At 41.8% G+C, this 18,255-nt stretch overlaps 1 protein-coding gene across 1 annotated transcript; it reads right to left on the reverse strand.

Annotated features, from left to right (window-relative positions):
• Positions 1-16,381: 16,381 nt before the first annotated feature.
• LOC121994266 lies at positions 16,382-17,331 on the reverse strand. The gene is made up of 2 exons (XM_042548362.1): positions 16,979-17,331; positions 16,382-16,851 (listed from the first exon to the last, which is right to left on the reverse strand). Exons 1-2 carry the CDS (start codon positions 17,170-17,172, stop codon positions 16,446-16,448), a joined length of 600 nt encoding a protein of 199 aa, XP_042404296.1. The 5' UTR covers positions 17,173-17,331; the 3' UTR covers positions 16,382-16,445.
• Between the last annotated feature and the right edge of the window lie 924 nt (positions 17,332-18,255).

Genomic DNA, 18,255 nt, shown 5'->3' on the forward strand with positions numbered 1-18,255 from the left:
TGAAAATATTTACAAAATTTAAATACAAGAACTGTTAAATAAAAATATCGACAATAGAAGAAATAATTGCTTAAGCATTAGTTGTCAGAGTAGCCTTTCTGTGTCATCAGAGTCTTCTGAAAAGAAGAGGAAGAACGTTTATCGAATAGCTAAAGTGAGAGAGAAAACAAGAGATCTTAGCTAAATAAAATGTATTAAGATCGATGTAATGGGGTATTAGTAAATGATGGAGAAATAAAAGAAGCCGGTGAGAGATATTTTCATGACTTTTTAATGAAACTTAGGTGACGACTTAATTTAGGTAATTTAGTGAGTCGAATGTAGAAATTTAAATTTTTATCGTAGAATTCGAACTTGAAGTAAAACAAACTTAAAATAAGATGCCTGATGGAAAAGATTGTTGGATTCGATAGAGGTATGGAAGTGCTTAGGATAACAAGGTATTGAATGACTTACTAATTATTTAGCGATGATTGAAAAGCGAAAAAATAAATCGATGGAGGATGTACTAGTTCTCTTATATAAGAGGATGATCTGAAATTGTTAAACTATAGGGTATAAAAAATAAAAAGAAAAAAAAAATTAAGGAAGCGGTGTGAAAAATCAATTTGGGTTCGTGCACGAGTTAAACGAATAAAAGTTACTCGTCTTCTTGAACCGATTAATTGAAAATATGGAGGCCAGCAAAAGATCTACCGCCAGTATTACGTTGACTTAGAAAAGCATGATAGAGTCGAGAAATTATGAGAATTTTAAAAAGAGGTGTTAAATTAGCCATGACGTATATTGAACAATTAGGAATATGTATGAGGATGTAACAACTAGAGTAAAGACTTGAGACAGATGGCGGCGTATTTCAGTAAAGATAAAGTTACATCGGATTAGCTCAAGTCTTTATCTTTTTATACCTAATTATGGGCCGAACTCAACTTCATGCATTCAAGGCGTAGTCTGTAGTACATGTTTTTTTGCAGATGATATTATTTTGGTAAATGAAACACGTGAAGGAATAAATGTTAAACTAGAATTTTAAAGAAAAACACTAGAAGGAAAAGATTTTAAGCTTAGTAGATTAAAGACAAAATATATGGAATTTAAATTTAGCAATATTAGAAGTAATGAAACAATTATTAAGATAGGAGAGGACGAGTTGCCCGGAACCGAAAGATTTAAATATTTAGGATCATTTTTGCAAAACGATTGAGGGATTGAGAGAGATGTCTTACATAGAATACAAGTAGGATGGATGAAATGGAGGGGAGTGTCGAGTGTTTTATGTGACTGTAAAGTACCTCTTAGACTCAAAGGTAAGTCCTATAAAACCACAGTTAGACCTGCTATGTTATATGGAGTTGAATGTTGGGCTGTGACTCGAGCACATGAATAGAAGATGAGAATTACAGAGATGAGGATGTTAAGGTGGATGTGTGGACATACGAGGATGGACAAAATAAGAAATGAGAACATTAGAGAAAAAGTCGGAGTTGCGTCTATTAAAGAAAAACTCCGAGAGACACGTTTAAGATGGTACAGACATGTACTTAGACGACCAATAAATGTTCCAGTTAGGCGATGTGAAACTATGATAAACATGCATATCAAATGAGGAAGATAAATACCAAAAAAGACTTGGTTAGTAACAATAAAATAAAATAAAATTTATTTAAATATAGATGATGATATAATAGAAGATAAATTTCGATAGGCGTAAAAGGATTCATACGACAATAATCTAGTGAGACAAGGCTTGGTTGTTGTTGTTGATGTTGTATTTATGAGGTTAAATGAGTGAACATTAATTAAATATGTTAGCCAATACCCAACATATCTAGAAGGACAAGAGTCACTCTCAGGAATAATCAGAAGAACATTGATATTAACAATAATTATCAAACGAATAGCTAAAATTATCAAACTAACCAACAGCAATGTAAACAGAGGAAAAGTGCATCACAAAATCCAGTAAAGAGTATGTATTTAAACCAACATTCCAAGAGCATAAGCTCATTAAATCACAGGAGTAATACGTACGAGTTTAATTGCGACCTCCTCATTGGTTTGGATATTAGTACCTGCAAACAACACGGCAAGTAGAAACACCTTCAAAAGAGCAAACTTCAAGAATTGTAGAAACAGAAAATCCATAAGGAGAAGCTCAAGAGAATCGAGGGCAAACATCCAGAAATATGACACAAATACCTAAATAGATCTCGCCAAACGAACCGCTTCCGATCTTGCGACCAAGGCGAAACTTGTTCCCAACGCGAGGCTCCATCCCACCAAAGCCACGACCACCCCCACCCGATTCAAACCCTTAACCCTGGGAGCAAAAAAAAAAACGCCTTTTTCACCCAACGAAAGAGAGACCGACCGATCAACGTCGCGCGCGCAGTGGGCCTTCGGTTAAACGAGAGTGGCGACGAAATGGGCCGAAACCGCTGAAAAATTAGGGTTTTCGGGTGGGGGAAGGGAACGGGAGGAAGGGGTCGTGATCCTAAGATGACGTGATCCAGTCGCAACAGGAGCAGGAGGCAAGGCAAGCCGTTGCCATCGCTCGCTCACTTTCTCTGGCGTGGGGAAAAGAACAGCTTTTCTTAGAACGTTGCCGATCGGGGCTGGGTACACGAACACGGACGAGATGGGGAGGGGGGCCGCAGTTGTCGCTTCGGAACCGGATAAGCTTACCCTGCACTAGCACGAAGGGCAGCGTAGGAGAGCCCATGTGCATCGTTGATTCTTTCCAGTGCCTTTCGCAATTTGTACTTAGATCATTGATCGAAATTTTATCAAAATTAATTACGATTTTTTTTGAATTTATCTTTTCATTTAAATTATAATTTTAGATCGAGCCAAATGACCGAAGGCTAACGACGATAAATCGACTGTATAGTATCGAGTAAAGGATGACCTATCCACCCTGTCAATCTTTGGCTACCTAACTTGATCTAAAATTATAACATAAATAATAAGATGAAGTTAGAAGAGATCGTATCTAAATTTTGACCAAAATGTTACTTGGATCCGATGTGTCTTCTCATGATGATATAGTAGCTAGTACATAATATGTTATCAAATTAAGATTTAGGGTTTGAATCTTAGTATAATCGAAGTAAATATCTTCCTCATACGTTAATCATTATTCTAAGGGATAGTAGTCATCCATGATTTACATCCTCTGAATTGGTCCTGGGACGAGTTAACATGAGTATTGTGGACGAGCACAGTCACCTTTTGCCAAAATAGGTTAATATGTAAACATAGAGCAAATAATAAATTGAGGTATATAGTTAAGGATACAATAACAATTAAGTCTCGGGGTCATATAAATTTTTTACCGACCACTAAATAAATAAGATAAATAAAGCACATAGATAAGATAACTAATTTGTAATAAATAAGTCAAATTAAAATATAAGATAAGTCAAATCACAACCAACCAAGTTAAATCAAATAAAGTAAACTGCAAGTTCAAGACAGATCGATCTGGTTAGAAGATGGTTGCTCTTGGCTCATATTCTAAGTACTTAATATATCCATAATCTCTTTTATTTGGGTCTTTAATAGCTGAAATGTACGAATGGCATCCTTCTCCGATAGCTGAGTTAAATTAATAGTATTAATACGGTAGACCATAGGTAGATACGGTTGATCGAATCTAATTTTTATTGAGATTTGATTAATTCAGTTTGAATTTTTCACAGTAGAGTACTCGAGCGACTGTATATTGTATGAATGATCGAAAAGTCAAAACTTTAAATTTTCAAAAAATATTTCTAGCTAAGTTACTTTAAGTTCATATTCCAAATATGAGATAATAAGTTAACATGTAATTTGAAAAAGATGAAATCTGTTAGATCGAAAGTGCTAGAGGGGAGGATAAATAATATTCGTGATTATTTTGTCATTTTCGGAAAACAAAAAGTCAATACGTAGCGATAATAAGGTAAGAACCAAAAAGCAATCGCTAACATAATTTTTTTTACTTGATTCGGAGCATATGACGACTCCTACTCCAAGACCCGTACGTGAGAGTACTTTCGATGGGCAATCACTAGTCGATCCGGAATAAGTACAAGTACAAAGAGATTACAATTAATTTAAAACGAATACCAACAACTCGGAAATATGGATTTTGAGCACGATGGTTGTCGAAGCAGCTTTTAGGCGTCGAGGTGGTGTTTTCTGAGCAGCTCGAAGAAGCGAAAGTCCTTCGTTGTTGTGTCCTGAGGCTTCTGGTCGAGGCTCCTTATATAGTCTGTTCCGAGCGCCCAGAACCTCTCGGGGCGCCTGGAACATGTGGCTCGGCCACTCCGCGTGGACCACCTCAGCTTCACGATAAGCTTTGGGTTACGGGCGCTTGGACCAACTCCGGGTGCCCAGACTCGCTCGGGGCGCCCGGACCACTTCCAAGCGCCCGGACCACCTTTCTCCAATCCTTCATTTTTCTACAAAACAAGGTTAGTCCAGGCAAAAATAATATAATAAATAATAATGAAAAATGTGACGACCTCCGACTGTCCGGTTCTAACTTTGAGTTTCGTGAAACTCTAGGTCGAACCGACGCTACTGTTCCCTCACCGGAGAACACGTCATCATGTACTCCACTCAGGAGAGTTTACCTATTGTCAGTTGATCCTCCAGATCAACTGGACTTTTGCTCAGTGTCCGAAACTTTCGGTCTTCATACTGGTCGTCCGTTCCACGACCCGTCAGTCTTCCACATGGTTCGCGACACCAAGATTTCAACCTAGGGTTACCACCCCCTAGGATTTTGCCCGAACCTCTCAACCCGCCAAAACTTTCCGCCTAGGGGTTACCAACCCCTAGGACTTAGGGTTACCTCCCCCTAGGGGTTTTCCTTTGCATAATCGCAGCTAGGACTTTTCCTCACCTAGGGTTACCACCCCCTAGGGTTTTCCACCTACCTAATCGTATCTAGGACTTTTGCCTAAGTGCACTTAGGACTTTCCTGCAATCTCAATCAAACTCGTTAGATAACAAGACAACCTAACTTTGAACCCTTTGACATAATCAAAACACAGATTCGATTGTTGGATGCTTCCAGCACCAACAATCTCCCCCTTTTTTATTATGGCAAAATGGTTCAAAGTTAAGTAAAACATAACAATAAATAAAAGAATTTAAACATGATCATAAACACTATAATTTTTGAAAAAAAAAAACTCTTATGCTCCCCCTTTCACAAAGATTATGTTTAAATTCGTTTGAATTCTTAACTTTGACTTTTCTCTCCCCTTTGACATAAATCAAAAAATAGTACTAAGTAGAGAGAAAGATTGTAAAAATATACTCCATTTAACTTTAAGCTCTCATTGAAGGGTAGCACTTAAAAAAACTTAGCTAATCTTAGCTTTGAAAATAATTGCTTTGAAAAACACTTAGCCAAATTTAGTTTTGGAAATGACTGTTTTGAAAAACACTTTAACTAAATTAGAAATATTTTGAGAATACTTAGTTTTTTTTAACAAATAACTTAGCTTTGAAGAAAAATATTTTCTTAGAAAAAATATTTAGCTAAGTAAATGATTTTTAAAATGTTTTATCAAATACTTAATTTCAAAATTAATTTTTTTTTCAAAAAAAATTGAATTTTTTTTTAAAAAATGTATCCCTTAAAAAACTTAACTTGACTCCTTTCACTCCCCTTTAATTAATACCTTAAAAATTTTGAGGATCCTAGAGTCCAAGCATGTAAATAAATAACAAAAATAAAGGTTATTATTTTCCTGATTTTTCATCTCACCAATTCTAGGTTATCAAGCATGTTCATCTTATGAGATCATGTGAGATGGAGTTAACTAATTTTATCAATATTGAAATATAAATTTATATTTTTAGTGAATTTGAATTTCAAATGAGTAAACATTTAAAATTCTGAAGATTTTAAAAATATATTAAAAATTAATTAAGTTTGAAATTATAACTTGAAAATATGATTTGAAAAAAGATTTTGGAAATTAAATATGATTTGAAAATTAATTATCATTAAGATTTTGAATTAAATTAATTATCATTAAAATTTTGAATTAAATATAATTTGAAAATTAATTATCATATGATTTAAAAATTAATTAAGATTATGATTTTAAAAATTCAATAATTAATAATTTGAAATTTAATTATGATTTGAAAATTATAATTTTATAAATAATGATTTAAAATTTTGAAAAAAAAAGATAATTATAATTTACTTTGATTGAAATTAATTAGCCCTTTGAAATTAATTATGATTTTTGAAATTAAAAAAGTTAATTTAAAATTTAATTGAATTAATTTGGAACTACTTTAAACCTAGGTTCATCTCACCCTTTTCTAGATTTTCAATCAGGGAATCTTAGTAGTTTTGTAAGATGGTTAATCTTTAATTTATGTTATCATCTAAGTATTGATTTTCATTTAAGTTAGACTCGGATTTACAGTTAGTCAATTAAATATCTATTTTAATAATTGACTTCCAGGCTGTGGCGAGGCATTTGGCCTTCTTGGTTATGGGATCATCCACCACTTCTAGACAAAGCCTTTCAGAGAAATTGGATGTTTAATTTCCTTACAGTAACTCCTAGGTTTAACTAGTCAAGTGTAAATCACGCCTAGGTCCTTATCTAGCCTAATCTAAGCATGCATATTGAAAACAGTAAAGCAAGCATCAAACAATTCTATTTTATGATAAAAATGATCTTTTTATTAGCTCCCCCTGGATCATAGCCTCGATAAGGTCTATCAAGGTAATGAATCTGATCCTTGAGGATCCAATATTGACTAAGTCCAACTTGATTAGTCAAGTTTGACTTGGGGACCCATGCTTGGACTATGTTTCTATTTGATCGATTTACAAGTAACAAATCGATTTGAATTTATGTTTATGCTTAAATCCAAGTCCGGATCTATTGTAAATGACTCTTTATTTTCTAAGAATCAGATCAAGATTCTTGGAACCCAAGGTGAACCGTTCCAACGTGTCCTTAATATCTTTAACTTGAGTTTTCAAATTGGAATTTTTTTCTCAAGTTGTTGGACTTAAGTTGAACTTCCATTTTGAACTGGCTCAGTTAAAGAACTCGAGTTAGTCGCTTCCTTAAGGGTTGTGTTGTAGCCTTCTTGATGAGCCATTATAGCAAAGAAAGTCTCACACACAAGGAAAAACAAAAAACTTGTTCTAAGACTTGGTCTTGGATTAGTAGTGCGGGATAAAGAAGAATAAACACGCGAACCGCTTCAAAAAGACTAGCTGTCGATTGAAGTATAAAGACGATGGTCAGATCTACTATCTACCCGCCTAAGTTTGAGGGAGGATTTGCGATATGGAAGAAACACATGGAGGTATTCTTTAAAACTGATTTTGAATTATTGTTTATAATCAAATATGATTTTGTAGCTCCTAAAGACCAACAAAAAACTAAAAAGGAGGAATACCAATGCACCAAGAAAGAACAAGCCAACTTCATAGTGAATGAATGAGCTAAGTTTCACCTGCTGAGCGTACTTCCACCCCAAGAAGTCAGTCAAATCAGAACCTACGAATCAGCAAAAAATCTTTAGGAGAAATTCCTAGAGCTACACGAAGGAACATCCAAAGCAAAGCTCAAGAGACGGGAGCTGCTCCGGAACCAAATCAGCAACCTCTGGATGGAAGAAGGCGAATCAGTTGCTCATCTACATAGAAGAATCAAGGAGTTAATCACCGATTTAACAAATCTCATAAAAACATTAACTAATCGAGATGCACAAAGGTATACTTTAAATTCGTTCCCGAGAATATCGGAGTGGACATCAATAATAGATTCCTATTATATCTCCAAAGACTTCGAAGTAAGTACACTAGAATACCTTTTTTCTTCTTTCAAATTACATGAGTTTTGGTGTACAGGACAAAGAAAATGACCAAGTCAGAACTTAGCACTACAAGCCCTGAAGAGTGTAATAGATTTAGACTCGTTGATTGACGAAGATGAAGTAGCTTTCATGGTAAGAAAATTTACTAAGTTTTTTAATCTAATAAATTTAAAAAGTCATAGGCCAAGAAATTTGTTCAGGGAAAACAGAAAGTAAGGTGTGTTGGAGATCTTGTGGTCAGCTACAAGGGGGGTTGAATAGACGTTGCCCCTAATTCAATTACTTCTCCCTACGATGTTAGTTTGCGCAACAGAAATATAAACTAATATAAACAAGAAAGGAAAGAATAAACTGCCAACAAGCTCATTTACGTGGTTCGGAGATAACTTGCTCCTACTCCATGGTTGTCCATAAAGTGGATGATCCCTCAATCCTTAGGTGGATTAGCCCCCCGGCAAACTTCGACTATCTCAAGTCTCCTTGTGGGTGGAGAAACCTCACCACAACTCCAACCAAGACCTCTTGGAACACAAAGAACTCTTGAGCACTTGTTGACTACTAATTAGGGTTAACCACCACTAATTTTGTCAACCTTAACCAAGCTTCCAAGCCTTGGTTATATAGGCTATGGGTTGGACAACCCCGCCTATCAATCAACTGGTGAAAGTGCCAGTCGGCTGCTCTCTATGGAATTTCGAACATTATAATCCAATGGCTCGATATCAGTCGACTAGTAAAAATACTAGTCAACTGCTCCACACTAGCCGAGCAGACAGAAGCTTTCTGTTCACTCCCAATCGATTATCCAATCGACTGAATCAGTCGACTGGTACCCCGAGTACAATCCCTCAGCACTCGAACCCTTGCCCTCACGACTCACTTGATGCTTCTTTGTAGTTTTGACCTCTTGCCTTCAAGAGGCCTAATGATATCCATATCCCATTGGTCGAACGGGAATGATACCGTGGACGCTTTCATTTCCTCGGTCGGTTGGTGCGGCATGTTGTGATACTTCTGGCAGGACAAGAAGGTGGCCATCGTCCGAGGGCATCCTCCTGGAGGGTCGGCCAGAAGTATCTTACAGGCTAATGCACGACCGCCCGGATGGCCTCTGTAAGATCCTTGGTGCACCTCCTGCAGAATGTACTTGACGTCCTCCGATCCAATGCATTTGAGAAGGGGTCTGGAGAAGGCTCTCTTGTAAAGTTGATCCCCGATCAAGGTGAATTGCTCGACCCTCTTCTTCAACAATCGGGCTTCTTCCGGATCGGCATGTGTAGCTCTAGACCTCAAGAATTCTGTTAGGACTGTCCTCCAGTCGTTCGAGAAGGTTATTCCTTCCATCTGATCGATGTGTGCCATGAGCGAGACTTGTTCAATCGGCTGTCCTATGATGATCGGGGACAGCGAACTGGCTAATTTTACCAACTCATCCACGGTCTAGTTCTTCGATTGGGGGATTTTTTGTATAATGATCTCTTGGAAGTTGGTCTTCAGCTTCTCGAAAGCCTCTGCATAGAGCCTTAGCCGAGTGTTGCTTATTTCAAATGTCTCGGATAGCTATTGGGCGGTAAGCTGGGAATCCGAGTGGATGAGGACTTTGAATGCTCCAACATGCCGAGCTGCCTGCAGGCTGGCTATCAGCACCTCATACTCTGCTTCGTTATTAGTGGCGCGGTAGTCCAGCCGAATGGAGAGCTGCATTCGGTCTTCCCGTGGTGAGATAAGCAGTATGTCGATTTCTCTGCTTTACCGAGTGGGCGAGCCATCAGTGTATATCTTCCATGTTGCCGCTGACTCATCACTCTGGACTTCTATGACCAAATCTGCCAAGGCTTGAGCATTGATTGTCGCTCAGGATTGATATTGAATGTCGAATTCGCTTAGCTCGATCGCCCATTTAATTAGACTTCCTTATGCTTCCGGGTTAAGAAGGACTCGTCCCAGGGCGTTGTTAGTTAGCACAATGATTGTGTGTGCTAGGAAGTATGGGCGAAGCCTCCGAGTGGCGAGAATCAAAGCATATACTAGTTTTTCGAGACCGGTGTAGCGAGATTCAACATCCTTCAATATATTGCTCAAAAAATATACAGGCTGTTGTTTTTTGCCGTTCTGCCTAACCAGGGTCTGCCCAACGACATGTTCGTTGGATGATAGATAAATCAAAAGTGGCTCACCCACAACCGGCTTAGCTAATACAGGCAAGGAGTTCAGATATTCCTTGAGCTTTTCCAATGCCCAATCGCACTCGGCATCCCATTGGAATTTTGTGGTTCGGCGGAGCACCTTGAAGAACGGCAGGCTCTGGTCGGATGATTTGGATATAAATTTGGACAGCGTCATGATCTAACTAGTCAGTCGTTGAGCTTCTTTCAAGTTCCAAGGCGGCGGCATGTCTTGTAAAGCTTTGACCTTGCTCGGATTGGCTTCAATGCCTTGCTCGGTGACTATATAGCTCAGGAAGTGGCCACTCTTCGTGCCGAACAAACACTTGTCGGGGTTTAGTTTTATCCCATAATTCCTCAGCATTTGGCAAGTCTCATTGATATTTGCGTATAGGTAGCAGCTCGAATGAATTTAATTAATATGTCATCGACGTATACCTTCATATTACGGTTGATCTGTCATCGAAACACCTTGTTCATCATCCTCTGGTAAGTGCCTCCGACATTCTTGAGTCCGAACGACATGACATTGTAGCAGTACGTTCCGTCAGTCATAATGAAGTTGACCTTCTCCTAGTCTTCGTGGGCAAGCGACACTTAGTGGTACCCTTAGTACGCGTTGAGCATGCAGATCAGCTCGCATCCCGTTGTTGAGTCTACCATTTGGTCTATTCTAGGCAGTGGATAGAAGCCCATTGGGCACGCCTTGTTCAGATCGCGAAAGTCGATGCATACCCGTCATTTGTTGCTCGGCTTAGAGACTAACACAACATTGGCTAGCTAGCTCGGGAATTGAACTTTCCTAATATGGCCAACCTCCAGCAGCTTCTCTATCTCCGCCCGGATGATCACATTTTGCTCCGCGCTGAAACCCTTTTTCTCTGCTTCACCGGCCAAGTGTCCGGTCGAACATGAAGCTCGTGCTGAGCCATGCTCGGGGAGATGCTGGGAAGCTCGTGTGTTGACCACGCGAATACATCGTGATTTTGCTTAAGGTAGGAGACTAGCTCTGCCTTCTTCTCCTCCTCTAGGTCAGTGGCGATGAAGGTTGCTGCCTCCGGTCAGCTGGGGTGGATCTGGACCTCCTCCTTTTCTTTGTACACCAAGGTAGGGGGTCTTTTAGTGATCGCGTTTACCTCCAATCGTGGAGTCTTCCAAGCGTTTCTCGCCTCGGACTTGACCATCTCGACGTAGCATTGCCGAGTAGCCAACTGATCGCCCTTGACTTTGCCAACCTGGTCGTCTACAGAGAATTTGATTTTTTGGCAGTAAGTAGATACTACCGCCCGAAACTCGTTGATGGTCGGTCGATCCAATATGACATTGTAGGCCGACGGCGCGTCCACCACGATGAAGTTTGTGGTCCTCGTTCTCCTTAGTGGCTCCTCTTCGAGCGAGATGGCCAGTCGGGTCTGTTCAAGCGGCAACACTTCATTGCCCATGAAGCCATAGAGAGAGGTCGTCATGGGTAGCAACTCGCTTCAATTAATTTGTAATTGATCGAACGCTTTCTTAAAGATAATGTTCACCGAACTCCCTGTATCAACAAAAGTTCAGTGAATTGTGTAGTTAGGAATTACCGCTTGGATGATCAATGCGTCATCGTGAGGGATCTCCACTCCCTTCAAGTCGCTGGGGCCAAAGCTGATCTGGGGCCCTTCGATCTTCTCCTTGCTGCATCCCATGACGTGGATCTCCAACCGCCGAGTGTATGACTTCCTGGCTCTGTTGGAGTCGCCTCCGGTCAGCCCTCCGACGATCATGCCTATCTCTTTTCGGGAAGTGTTGTTCCTGTTTTCTTCTTCCCGAGCGGAGGGTCTATTTCGCTCGGCCGAGACTCGGGAGGGATCGATATCATCCCTCCGTTGTCGCCCTCTGGCCGATCAGTAGATCGATGCCTTTGTCGTTGGTCAAGAGAAGGAGATCGGCGGCGGTATCCACACGGAGCCGGTTGGCTGACGATTGGTGTCAGATCGCAACAATCATGCGTGTTGTGGGTTACCGACTGGTGGAAAGAACAAAACATCGACGCCCATATTTTGCCCTTTGACGCCTTTGGCTGATCGGACGCCACGTGTTGCACGACATGTACCCTGGTTTCCTGGTGTGGCTACGCTCCTTCGGCCCTCGACCCCTTTAGCGGCTGATGGCTGCTTGAGGGTCGGCGTTCGGTCGGCGCCGTGTGTTCGATCGACACCTCTTTCCTATTGGGGCAATTTCCCTAGGTTAAGTTTGACTAGTTTGACTAAGTTTGAGTTGAGTCAAGCTTGAGTCAAGATTTGAGTTTTGATGTTTGACAATATAAGGAGATTGCTGGAGCAATCGTCTGGTTATGGAGATGGGCAAAGGGTTGACCAGGTTGATGAGAATACAAGTCAAGCAGGTCAAGGTTGACAAGAGACTTGACTGGGAAAGTCCTAACTGGATGTTAGACATTTGGAAAGTCCTAGTAAGGAGCTAGACAGGAGAAAGTCCTGGTGAGGAGCCAGCAACGGAAAGTCCTAGTGAGGAGCTAGGCAAGGGAAAGTCCTGGTGAGAAGTCAGGCAACGGGAAAGTCCTAGTGAGGAGCTAGGCAGGAGAAAGTCCTGGTGAGGAGCCAAGCAATTGGAAAGTCCTGGTGAGAAGTCTGGCAAGTGGAAAGTCCTGGTGAGGAGCCAAGCAGTTGAAAAGTCCAAGTGTGATCTTAGCAAAGGAGAAAGTCCTAGTGAGGAGCCAGGCAATTGGAAAGTCCAAGTGTGATCTTGGCAAAGGGTGTAAGTCCAAGAATGTGGTCTTGGCAAGGTAAGTTCTGGTATGACTTGGCAAGGAAGACCTGACAACTAGGATGAGGTCGAAGGAAGCTCCTGAAGGCAAGACATGAAGAATGGGGAGATATTCGAGGGATGCAAGGCTGATGGAGGAGGCTAGAAGACTAGTTCGAGGTTGGTTGGGTATGGTCAAATGATAGGCATGGAGACCCAACAGGGCACGGTTGACTGGAAGTTGGGTTTGGGACTTTGGACTTGAGTTTGAGTCAAGTTCAAAGTGTTCAATCGATCGGGCAATCGATTGAACAGGATCCAAATCGATCGGTCGATCGATTTGGACCGTGCTACAATTGTGGGAAGGCCCAATAGATCGACCGATCGATTGGGATGTGAAATCGCGAGCACAGAGACTTTCCCAATCGATCGGGCGATTAATTGGGAGTTGCCAATCGATCGGTCGATCAATTGGGCAGCAGAAGCTCTCACGCGGATGCGAGAGCACAGAAAATCGCTGAATCAATCGGGCGATCAATTCAGGCAGTCCCAATCGATCGGTCGATCGATTGGGAAGTGACCTTTGCACAGGATGCAGGTGATGGATGGCTGCGATGGAGCGGTACTGATGTGGCAATCGATTGGGGTTGATTTCAATCGATTGGAGGCACTGTATATCGCCTGGGCAGAGCGTTTTCTTTTCTAGATCTTTGCGATTTCTCTGCGATTTTTAGCGACAGACTCCAGATTCACCGCCATTCTTGAAGGCGATTGGGGTGCATTCCCAAGGTTCAAGAGGCAACAACAAGCAACAAGTAAGCAAGAAGAAGGGTGCATTTGTAGTTATATCTTGTATTTTCTTCTTGTGTGAGTTGTGTTATTGTGTGTGGATTTGTACGAGGCTTCTCCGCCTCCTACTGTGACCGAGAAGGAGTTGTTATTAGTGGAGATAGCGTTTCGTGTGTGGATCCTTGGATTAGTCACCTCTTCTTGAGGTGGATACCAAGTAAACCCTAGTTGTTAGCATTGTGAGTGTTTGTCTTCGAGTATTCCGCAAGACAACAACAAGACGAAGCAAACCGACACAAGCACGACGAAACACTATTCACCCCCTCTAGCGGACACATCGGTCCCAACATTTCCTTTTGGCTGATTGGACTTCTTTCATGTTTATATACTCGTTGGCCTTCTTGAGCATGTGGTCGAAGTCCCTGGGCGGCTTCCTGATGAGCGATCAGAAGAAATCTCCTTCGGCGAGCCCCTGAGTGAAGGCGCTCATCATTGTCTCAGACGAGATCGAGGGGATGTCCATGACCACTTGGTTGAAACACTATATGTACGCTCAGAGCGCTTCCTTGGGCCCTTGGTTCAAGGCAAAGAGGATGACGCTTATCTTGTGATAGCGTCGGCTGTTGGTGAAATGGTATTGGAGCGTGGCTCGAAAGTCTTTAAAACTCCATATTGAGCCATCTGACAGTCTTCGGAACCAGCGTTGCGCCGATCCGGAGAGCATAGTGAGAAAGACTCTGCACTTCACTCCATCTGTATACTGGTGCAGCGTGGTCTCATTGTCGAATCGATCCAGGTGATCATCTGGATCGGTTGATCCGTTGTACGTCTCGATCGCCAACGGAGTGTAGTGTCTAGGCAGAGGGTCTTGTAAGATCTCCTCTGAGAACTGCCGGTTGATCTGTTGGGGAGACGCATTGCTTCGGGGCGCCTTGCCTTTGCATGCATCTTGAACGGGAGCATCATCCGAAGATGATCCTTGCTCCTGATGTGCCTGGGCTATCTCCGAGGGGGTTTGGAACAAAGCGCGATGGAAGGGGATAGGCGTGGCCGGTGCTTCACCCTATGTGTCGGTCGGCCTTCGGTTCTGCCCCCATACGGAGATTTGCTCCACTCGATCTTTCGACTCCGCTCGTCTACCGGCTGCCGATGTTGCAGGTTGTGGCGCTTATCGATCAGCTAGCGCTTGTTGTTGTTGTTACTCAATCATTTTTGATGCTCGAGCTTGAACAAGCATCTCAAGCTCCTCTTGAGTGAGCGTCACGGTGGTGAGTCTTTCAGCGTTCTCCATCTTCTCGTCTCGGATGCAGGTGACGTTCCCACAGTCGGCGCCATATATGATTCTGTCCGAAAGTCGAAGAGACGGAAAGCTGGGGATGTGGCGCTCACGCTGATCTCCTGTGGACTCTGCGCGGACCTGCAACACAGACTACGCCAGTGCCAAGTCGGGGAAGGGGTCCCCTGCGTTGGCCCTCCGACGCTCAAGTCAATCACCAACGATGAAGTGAAAAGTAGAGCAATAAGAAGACTACTGTAGCACAAACAGTGAATCTCGCATACCTCCGCTGATGCTTGAACTCCCCTTTATATAGAGCTCTGATGGTGCATGTGTATGCTTCCCAAGACGAGCATGCTTCTCAAAGTTTTCCCTGAAATGACTTGTCAGGAAAGTGCTCCTGATACAGTACCTTAACAGGCCGAGCATATATCTGAAGTGATAGTAGAAGCTTCCGCCATACAATCTTCTGGCGACCCATGCCCAATATCAGTGGCACCAACTCCGAAAAGGATATCACTGGATATCATCAAAAGTGTACTACTAGGCCGAGTGAGTAGGCCACTCGGCATAAATCCCGTCGCCTTGGTGCCCCGTCTGGTCGGCCAGAATCTCACTATTCCTCTGTGTGTGTCTGCTCGACTGAAGGTCCACTGTGTTATTGCCAAAGCCTGCTGCAGGGCCGAGCGGGGTAGCCGCTCGGTCGAAGCTTGTTGCTAGGTCGAGCGGAATAGCCACTCGGCCAAAGTTGAACTTTGCATATCTCTGTTGTCTGACCGAGCGGGGTAGCCACTCGGCTCGGCCTCTGCACATTGTCTCCCTTGAGTGTTGGTTGTTTGATTGCTCCTCGTGTCGAAGGCGATAGTAGGTCGGAGCCTTCTCCCCGGCCGAGGCATACTTCGCCCAACTGGCCGATGCCCCTTCGCGATGACTGCCTTGATTTTAACCTCAATCGTGACAATTTGATAGGACTTTTCATCATCACCGCATCAATTATTATTGTTCTAAAAGATTTGGTTGCTAATTTAGTTTAATAAATTGACAACTAAACTCAATAAGAAGTCGGATAATAATGATAAAGATAGTAGTCTAAATATTATTTATTATCATCGTAGTTTCTTAATATATTATTATATTTATTATAATATTTTTATATATTATTTTAACCCTATGTATTAATAAAATTATTAATATAATTGTTAATGAGAAAGTAATGGTAAACTTTCTATCTCTTTATGTTTTATCATTGGACAAAAAAGACGATAATACTCGTCTCCAACGTCTCCGTCGTACCTTGTTTAAGGTCATCATGAGGGAGGTTAATCACGATAACCGGAGAAGTTAGTGCGCAGTGAGAAAAGGGGCACGGGGATCAGGGATTTACGCCTGACTATCTCACGATTCAAATCCATAATCTCATTGGACAACTTTCTACGTACTAATCACTCCGGATAACCCCGTGGAACCTCTTTATGTTTTATCATGAACTAGCGAGTCTGTTGTTCAAACCAAAGGAGAAAAAAGAAAAGGCGAGAAGCTGATGGCCCCTTAAGAATCAGCTAAACAAGACCAAAGTCGTTAATTCATATGCATCTTTACAAAATTAAGCTTGCTAATTCTCATGTGGGCTTCAAGTCCTGAAACATGGTGTCCCACGTAGCTTCTCCCGCTGCACTCTCCCAGTATCCATCTCCATCATCATCGTGGTCATCATCAGCACAAGAGTGAACCATGGGGCTGGAGCTGTGGGAAGGAGGACGATGAAGAGCTTTAACAGTCACGCCACGGTCGGCGATCATTACCCGGCCCTGCTTCAGCAGCGCAAGCTTTGTTTTTCTCTTCAACATTGATCCTCGCCACTGGTCTCCGCCGTTGCCCCCATAAGAAGCCTTGGGCACCACCAAAATCGTCGGATCTGCTGCCCTGTTGCGGCGCATCATCATGGAGCGGATGTAGTTGGCGAAGCAGGTCTTGGAATTCCTTATCACGGAAACAAGCTTAGCTGCTGGCAGAGGAGACGAAACCCTTAAGAAAAAAAAATAGCTAATCAAACAAATTTGGCATCGCTTTCCACAGGAGTAAATTAAATATTGTGTATGATTAACTTGCCAAGCACAAGCACATCATGTTGTAGTATTTTCGTTAGTTTTACCTTACGCGATGATTTATGAGCTTGAGGATCTCAAGGCGATGTTTAGCGATAGTGATGCCCATGCTCTGCAGGAACCCGTGGTCGAAGTAGGCAATGTCCTCCTCCTCCAGCTCGTTGCTAGCGAAGAGCAGCGCGTACTGGCAGACGATGGATGGATCGAGGCCGGAATTAGAGAGCCAGGAAAACCAATCCATGGCTGCTCTGGTTGTGGAGGTGATCTCAGTGGTGCTGTTGGTGGTGAAGTGGATTAATTTGGGTACAAGTCATGGTTTGATTTATATAGAGAGCAGCAGAGTGGTGGTGGATTCCTGCTAGAAATCCAAATCACACGCTGTGGGAAAGTGGCCCATGCATTGAGACAATGCATGTGACACCAATATATATCGTTGTGAAACTGATCGACGAAGACACAACAATGTACAGAAACCAAAATTGGTATGTCTCCATTGTACGTGGGTCCAGGCAAAGTTTTTCCAAAGTCTATCACGTATACTTATATCATCTATTACTATTGCGGTATTCGTTAAATCATCTATGATTATTGCAGTATTCATTAATTGAGTATGGTATGTATTTATAGATTTATTAACATTTGAATATATCTTAACTTTGTACTCGGTTTTATAAACTGATCCTTAGTTCTATCTATTCAATCAACAACCTTCATTATTCGTTAGCAGATGCAGCAAGAGTTTAGGTCGATTAATTCGATCATTATGAAGAAAGACAAAAAAAAAAAAGAAAAAGAAAGTGTTGGACGTAACTGGCCGAAAGCATAAATTAAATTAGACCTGAAAGAGATGAATGGGGGCAAAGGCAGAAAATAAATGGAGAATGGAGTGAGATTGAAGCTTCAATCACGGCATGGGCAGAGGCATAGGCGGTGGCCGGTGGGCCTCCTCTACATTTAAAAACGTTGAAGCATGGAATTCAGAGAAGCAATCAAGAAAAAAAAAAGTCATTTGATTGCCGAAGGAAACGGAAATGTAAATGTAAATGTAAATGTAAATGTAAATAGAAATGGAAATGGGAGGCTGACAAAGCATGCTCTTATTCTGCATGTTGTTTGGTGCTTTCCATGACTGCATTTCGGCGCCCGTGACAAGTTTGTATTAATCAGCACATGTTATGTACCAAACCGGAGACGTGGTTTATCGAGATCGGTTCACTTTTACTAGCAATCAACGGGTTCACCTCTTCGAGTCATCAACGATTTATAACTTAGTTCACGGAGGGGTTCCCAATTTAATGACCGATTCAATTTAACAGACAATATG

This window comes from Zingiber officinale, chromosome 6A, assembly GCF_018446385.1.
Source record: "Zingiber officinale cultivar Zhangliang chromosome 6A, Zo_v1.1, whole genome shotgun sequence".
NCBI classification, from domain to species: domain Eukaryota; kingdom Viridiplantae; phylum Streptophyta; class Magnoliopsida; order Zingiberales; family Zingiberaceae; genus Zingiber; species Zingiber officinale.

Coding starts and splice junctions, on each gene's coding strand:
- LOC121994266 (XM_042548362.1), bottom strand. CDS start 17,172: ATGGATTGGTTTTCCTGGCTCTCTAATTCCGGCCTCGATCCATCCATC. Junction 16,852..16,978: donor CTCATAAATCATCGCGTAAG/GTAAAACTAACG, acceptor TTTTTTCTTAAG/GGTTTCGTCTCCTCTGCCAG.